The following is a 7619-nucleotide window of genomic DNA, read 5'->3' as shown; positions in this document are numbered from 1 at the left end:
CTCCACTCTAAAAACCCACAGGGCTCCTGTGCCTTGGGAAAACTTCAGGCTGCATCCTGCCAGTCCTGCCTCAGTCGTACTGAGGTGACCATTAGGGCTGGCAGTGTTTGACTTTGAGGAGTCTTTTATTTCACATTCAAGAGCATCATTCAACTGGTGGCAAGCCATGGGACCAAGAAGAATAAATGAAGGAGGCCCTCAGCTCATCATCCCAGTGCAGGTATTCACACTGTTGACTGTTCAGTGGTGGGTTTTTTGTCCTGGTTTCTTTGGGGCCCACAATCCTCACTAAGCATACACATTTGGCTTCATATCGGGCCTTGTGTCCCCACTCCTTCAGTTGAATACTGGCTACATCTTCAACCTAAAGATTTCATCTCAACTAGACCAAGTAAAAATAAGTTCTGGGGGAGATGAAGCTTACTAGCCCTGTCCTGGGTCTTTAAGTGCCTAAAGCCAAAGCCGGTGTGGGGTCAGATGCATTTTCTTCTCTTCTGTTTAAGGGTGGACATACTCTCTGCCCATGCTTTGACCCACCACACCCATGTTCTAAGATTCCTCCATGACCCTTGTGCCTGCCCCTCATATTAAGTCCAGGACAACTTCAAGGGCCCTACAGGAATATGAGGATCTCCTGATCTGAACATACTTGTTCTAGGATTCTTGAGGCTGAGTAGGAAATTACTTAATGGTGTCCTCCATATTGGGGGGGTGTGGTTACTTAGGACCTCGTAGTGTTTACCTTGGTTTCTGGAAAACCTAGAAATACTCCCACTACTGGCCTGAGGCCATACTTTTAAGACCAAGTCCCTCATACGCTTTATAACACCACTAGAGGCCCAGTGCATGATTACATCATGCATGTGTAGGGTCCCCTAGGCCTAACCTGCCATCCATGCCATATCCACTGCCCCGCAAAGCCTAGCACGCTCCATGGACACTGCTGGCAGCCTGCTCCCTGCTTTTGATGTCAGGGGTTCCGCTGGTGCCAGAGTGGACACACAGCTCCCCGCTTTCGATAGCCGGGGAGCTGGGTGTCCGCTGGTGCACCAGGCATTTCAAAAGCCTCTGGCGGAGGCTTTTGGCCTGATGCCGGAGCGGACAGACACCAGCTCCCCACTTTCGCTTTTGATCGGCCACCCTGGCCACTCCGAGTCCCATCCCCCACCCCCCGCACCTCCTGGCCAATTGTGGGCATAGTGAAGGTATGGTCAATTTGCATATTACTCTATTATTAGGTAGGATAGGAGAGTGTGATTGCATCATCACATCATGCCAACAATGCCAAGGTATCCCATGGCAGCAGCAAGGGCGGGGTGCTCTGGGGACCTTACAGATCTGAAAAGAATGGGTTGCTCACCTTGACTACTGAAAGATGCTAGGAACAACTTCCTTTCATTACCTAAGGATCCTCCCCTCAGAACAAGGCCCTCACATCTTACAGAAGGTTCTAAGGGCCCTGTCTAATGAATCTTAGAGATAATGGCTTCGGCAGTCTCTGTGCCACCTCATGGTCTTAGAGCCTATGTTCCCCAGAACTGTAATTCATGGTTCTGCCTGTGTTTTCTGGCAGGGTCAAGATTGCCTTCCTGAGCTCACCTAGGTCTCACAGCTGCAGGCCAATGCCCTCACCTCCTGAGGAGCCATGGAAGGAAAGGTCAGGGAATGCACATGAGGCTCTCCTGCTAGTGCCCATCCAGGGGTGACATCAGGATTCAGGCTCCTTGTGGCCTGTCTGTTCAGGGTAAGGGTGTGCCCTTAGTCCTCACTCAGGATCCTTCCCTTGACTCCTGGCAGGCCCCTGGAATTCCTCTTTCTTTCACTTTAACATTACCCATGTACACCAAAGCTCTCATGTCCCTGAGAACCGTGAAAATTAGTGAGGGGATGCTCAATGTGACAGCCATTCCATGGCCTTTTGGGTCTGAGAGCAGACATAAGCCAATATCTCTGTGGCTCCCCTGTCCTCATTCATCAGATTCCTCCTCTTGACTCCTGTCTGCCCTGTTAAAAGCCTTTTTAGAAATGCCATATCCTTGAGAATTATTTTCTAGTGTCCCTATTGTAAACCGAGGATAGGATGGTTTTGTGCAAGGCGTGATTTGGGATGGTGATGCTGCAGCCAAGCCAGGGAGCAGAGGAAAAGTGATGTGATGTCAGAGAAAACACACTGACCTCTTCCTTCCTGTCACTAGACAGACCTAGGCTCTTAGCTAACTTCGCTTCTAAGACTTTTACTCTCTATAATAGAAGGGCTGACCCAAATGACTTTGTGATCCCTGTGCTTTAGTGGTTTACTGATATTTCCTTAGTAGATTTTGATATTATCACTGAATACCATCTTTTTCTTTCTTAATTCATATCTCACATATATTTTGGTCATTTTATTGTTTGTTCCTGGGGCTGTGTTTTTCTAATAAATATATTGAGTATGAAATCCTGCTTTTTGACCGAAGTACATTTTGAAATTCAGTGAAGGAAAATGAATTAAGTGGCATGTGGTGTACCACAGACTTGAAGGATTGCAATAGGATGTACTCTAGAGGAATTCAGAGCCATTCACAAGTCCTGCTCGCTCAGTTTTAGCCTTGAAAGTGAGACTATTCCAAGTTCTTTATCTGCAAAATGAGTCTGGTAGTCTTTCACACAGAACTGTGGATATTCACTTGTGATGCATATAAACCATCTGGAACAGTGTTAGGCAAATTTGGTGCTTTTAATGCATGGCAGTTATCACTAAGATTCTTTGACCCCAGATAATAACAACCTTTGCTCACAAAATTTAATTTCTATGCTCTATTACAGAACATGGAACTGTATACAAGGTAGAAAACCACATCAGGCAAAATGTTGCTACCAAGTAGACCTAAGTAGAATTTCCCTTGTAGAGCATTTGTTGTTTGATAAGAGTGTGGGGATATCTTCTCTAGTAAGATGCAAACCAAGGTTCATTAGTTCCAAGGACCAAGAACTTGTCATCCAAACCAGCCTTAATTTTATGAATTTCATTGCTACCATAAATAGAGTCCGCCCTTACTTTTTGTCAAGTGAAACTTAGATTCTCTACATGAAGTGCCATTTTCATGAAGTGAAATCTGGCTCTCCCAGGCAATTAAAAGCGGGATTTTCCAGTGGTTCCTTGGCTTCGCACTTGCAGCGATATCACACATATTTCTAGAAACACTCTAGACATCCTGTGCTCAAAACACCTAGTTTGAACACTATGTTCTCCTGCCCTGGAGCAAGTGGATTGGACCCCTTCCAGTCTGGCCTCAGGTGAAGATTTCTCTCAGCCTTTCCCAAATCCCAAGGTAACGTTTCAGATCTGTTTTTCATTCCAGACTTAGTCTCACAAATCTAAGACCCATTACCTGAGGGTTTGGCCCCTACTTCACAAATCCTCATCTTCATCCAGCCCATCTTGAAATCCGACTGAAAATTACCTGCACCCCACACCCTCAGGGACTGGAGATTTCCAAGGCCCAACATTGCCTTGCTCACATAATGGACAATAAGGTGCTGTCTTCCACACCTCTTCTGCTACTTGTCATTTACTTATTTTTTACATTGGATGACACCATTAGCCTTCTATGACCAATGCTGCTGATAAACTCTAAATTTTATGGGCAGTGGCTATTAGGCTTCTTTTTCTTACCATCGCTAGTAATTTTAGACATTTCCAAAGAGCAGATGGTCTATTAATGCTGGAGAGGGAAAGAAAAGACATGAGCAAGAATTCAAATTTATTAGGATTTATTTTCTCAAAAACTTTGAAGGAGATAAGCAAATCCAGGTATATGCTATTTAATTTTATAAGAAAAGAACAAGGAGAATAAAGCACACTAAGAATTAATCAGCCATTACTTTTGTTTTTCCATTTTGTTATCCCAAATATTTTCATAAGCCCAGCAAAAATCCTATTCCTATGCCTTGCACCATAGGAAAAAGAACATATTGGAGGCTTTTCAATCAGTTTGTAATAAACAAAACTCTTAATATTAAACTTCATCTTTAATAAATGTGACATCCATGACATTAATAAACTTAGATTCTGAAGCAAATAAACCTTTACTTAGAAGGAACAAGTTTTGAAAATACCCACAACCCTAAAAATTAGTCATCTGCAAAAGAAAAAGAAACCCAACAGCATAAACATTTTGTTCTCTCCAGAGCCCACTACTCTACTATTCAGAAGGTTGACTGCTCTCCTCAATCTTAACCTGAAAAGGCTGCCTCAGATCTCCCTAGGTGTGGGAGCAGCTGCTGGACTTGGTCTGGGAAGGAGCCCTGTGCTTGGTAAAAGAGCCAACCATGGCTGCGGCTCTCAACCATGCTTTATCTTCCTCATCTCTCAAGGCCTCATCATACAGGATTGGGCAGGCAGTGGGGACCTTGTTGAAGATTCTGGCCAGCACCTCGAGCACTTTCATCTTGCTGATATCAGTGTGGGCTCTTTGGCCCCACAGGAGCACGTAGCGGGGAGGATTACTGTCGGGAACCTGGCGGCACTCCAGGTACTTTTGCTGAACCAGATCCTTGGTGAGGAATTCCCTGGGCTCCCCAAAGATGGCATGCTTCTTCTCAGGATGGACCCCAAACACATTCAGGAAATTCCAGATCTCCTCTTCAGTGGCGATGTTGCCATTCATGAAGATCACGCCCAGGATCACCATCACCATTGGGGTCTTGGGCAGGACCTCATCACTGCTCAGGTCTCCCTCAATCGGGAGGCCCAGCTTGTTGAAAAAGGCATAGGTGTGGTTGTTGGGATTGACTTCCTTGAACTCAAGGCCAAAGACCAGCTCCATGCGCTCAGAGGCTCTCCTGAGGATCTCAGAGAAGTGCTCCTTGTACTTCCTGTTGACAAACTTCAGCAGTGCATTCTGAGTGATGGGCTCCTTCCTTTGCAGCTTCAAAAGCAGGAACTGCATCACCTTGCTCACCTCCCTGCTTAGAGGATCTTTGCGAGCCTGCAGAGCTGAAGCTGCTGCCTGGGAGGCATTTGCACTTTCCTCAGCTTGGCTCTTGGCAATGGCAGCAAATATTGAGCAAGACATACATGCCTCAGGAGAGCTAGTGGCTGTGGCTCCCTGCGGCTCCTGGGATGGATTACGTGCAGGGGAGCTTGAGGGAGAATCATCATTGGGAGGAGAGGAGGGGGGTTCTTCAACATCCCCTGCTGTGGCCTGAGCACCCTTGAGACTCTGAGTCTCATTCAGGGGCTGTTGGCGTTTCTCTCTTCTGAGCTTACTCTTCTTTCCTCGAGGCATGAGGACACTGGTCAGGGACAGCTGCAAACTTGTTGCAGGAGAGGAGGTGATGCTGGCACCTGGAGTAGGGAGAGTGAGATGGAGTGTGCACTCTCAGCAGGAACATTGCACCTGGGCTTTTACCCAGGCCATGTATGCTAAGTCTGAGGGCAGTGCCCCAGGGACCCACAGGGCTCCTGTGCTGCCCAGTCTCTGCCCTAAGACCCTGCAGAGGAAGTTACAGTGTGCCTTAGTCAGAGTCACAGAATCCTACATGGGTGTTCCCTAGGTGACTACGGGGTCTGGCGGGGGGTATATGTGACCCTGAGATCGGAAATGCTCACAGCTCTCATTCAGGATCATCAAGTTACTTGTTGGCCAGACCTGGGCCCCCACACCCTGCCCTTTCTCTGAAGGTGACACTCAAACCTCCATGCCACAAGTGTGTATTGAGATGCTGCTTCTGGCAGGGGCCACCCAGAACTGACATCGCTAAGAGACTTCTCTGTGCTGCATTTTTAGGTTCCTCAGTCTTCCTCTAGACACCTCACCTGGTCTCCAAGTAGGGTCTCAGAGCCCCAATTTCTGCCCTTAGTTTTACCTCCAATACCTGTTCAGTATGGGTCATTTCTCAGTGCATTGTAGTTTTTCCGCTGGGCACTGGAAGAGTTAGGGTCCTCTGTGTCTATACTTGTGGCTTACCTTACACTGAGGTCAGTAGGTACCCGGGAGTCAGAGGAGGACCTGAGTTTGACAAGGTCTAGCTGCATTTGCCTGTCTTCTCCCAAATGCAGGATGCACCCATCAAATGGAGGCCCCCTTATGAGAGGTGCCCCAGGATCTCACATCAATCCTGTTTGCCCCCTAGATGTGTATCTAGCATGATTCCCTCTGCTGAGTTGTGAAAGTGCTCTTCAGATGAAAGTCTTCCCCTGCTTAACTCCTGAGCAGGAATTAAGTGGCACTTCTGCTGACAAATGCCTGGGCCTATTTGAATATCAGTATTTAGGGATTCTGAGGTATCTCCATGTTATGGGGTCCCTGGTCACAACAGTGGTTATGAGACTTCCCATGACTTAGACATTTTACCTCTGCCAGATTCTGACACCAAGGCACAGACATCCCTCACTCTCCCTGAGTCTTTACAGGACCTGGATATACTCCCTCTGCCAGCCCCTCCCACCAAGGCCCCACCTACCTCACTCTCACTGAGTCTTCCCAGGACCTGGACATCCTCCCACTGCCAGCACCTCCCACCAAGGCCCCCACCTCCCTCACTCTCCCTGAGTCTTCCCAGGACCTGGACATCCTCCCCCTGCCAGCCCCTCCCACCAAGGCCCCCACCTCCCTCACTCTCCCTGAGTCTTCCCAGGACCTGGACATCCTCCACCTGCCAGCCCCTCCCACCAAGGCCCCCACCTCCCTCACTCTCCCTGAGTCTTCTCAAGACCTGGACACCATCTCTCTGTCAGTCCCTCATACCAAGGACCCCACCTCCCTCACTCTCCCTGAGTCTTCCCAGGACCTGGACATCCTGCCCCTGCCAGCCCCTCCCACCAAGGCCCCACCTCCCTCACTCACCATGAGTCTTCCCAGGACCTGGACATCCTCCCCCTGCCAGCCCCTCCCACCAAGGCCCCCACCTCCCTCACTCTCCCTGAGTCTTCCCAGGACCTGGACATCCTCCCCCTGCCAGCCCCTCCCACCAAGGCCCCACCTCCCTCACTCTCCCACAATCCTTCCAGGACCTGGACATCCTCCCTCTGCCAGCCCCTCCCACCAAGGCCCCACCTCCCTCACTCTCCCTCAGTCTTCCCAGGACCTGGACATCCTCCCCCTGCCAGCCCCTCCCACCAAGGCCCCCACCTCCCTCACTCTCCCACAATCCTTCCAGGACCTGGACATCCTCCACCTGCCACCCCTCCCACCAAGGCCCCCACCTCCCTCACTCTCTCTAAGTCTTCCCAGGACCAGGACATCCTCCCTCTGCCAGCCCCTCCCACCAAGGCCTCCACCTCCCTCACTCTCCCTCAGTCCTTCCAGGACCTGGACATCCTCCCCCTGCCAGCCCCTCTCACCAAGGCCCCCACCTCCTTCACTCTCCCTAAGTCTTCCCAGGACCTGGACATCCTCCCTCTGCCAGCCCCTCCCACCAAGGCCCCCACCTCCCTAACTCTCCCTGAGTCTTCCCAGGACCTGGATATCCTCATTCTGCCAGCCCCTCCCACCAAGGCCCACCTCCCTCACTCTCCCTCAGTCTTCCCAGCAGCTGGATATCCTCTCTTTCCCAGGCCCTCCACCAAGGCCCCCACCTCCCTCACTCTCTCTAAGTCTTCCCAGGACCAGGACATCCTCCCTCTGCCAGCCCCT

General features: G+C 49.7%; 1 protein-coding gene across 1 annotated transcript; it reads right to left on the bottom strand.

Annotated features, from left to right (window-relative positions):
• Nucleotides 1-4244: 4244 nt before the first annotated feature.
• LOC129148843 (melanoma-associated antigen B1-like) lies at nucleotides 4245-5270 on the bottom strand. Its single transcript, XM_054715000.1, has one exon. The coding sequence runs from the start codon at nucleotides 5268-5270 to the stop codon at nucleotides 4245-4247; it is 1026 nt and encodes a 341-aa protein (XP_054570975.1).
• Between the last annotated feature and the right edge of the window lie 2349 nt (nucleotides 5271-7619).

This window comes from Eptesicus fuscus, chromosome 1, assembly GCF_027574615.1.
Source record: "Eptesicus fuscus isolate TK198812 chromosome 1, DD_ASM_mEF_20220401, whole genome shotgun sequence".
NCBI classification, from domain to species: domain Eukaryota; kingdom Metazoa; phylum Chordata; class Mammalia; order Chiroptera; family Vespertilionidae; genus Eptesicus; species Eptesicus fuscus.
The sequence above is the reverse complement of the archived record's forward strand: the minus strand, read 5'-3'. Positions and strand labels throughout refer to the sequence as shown.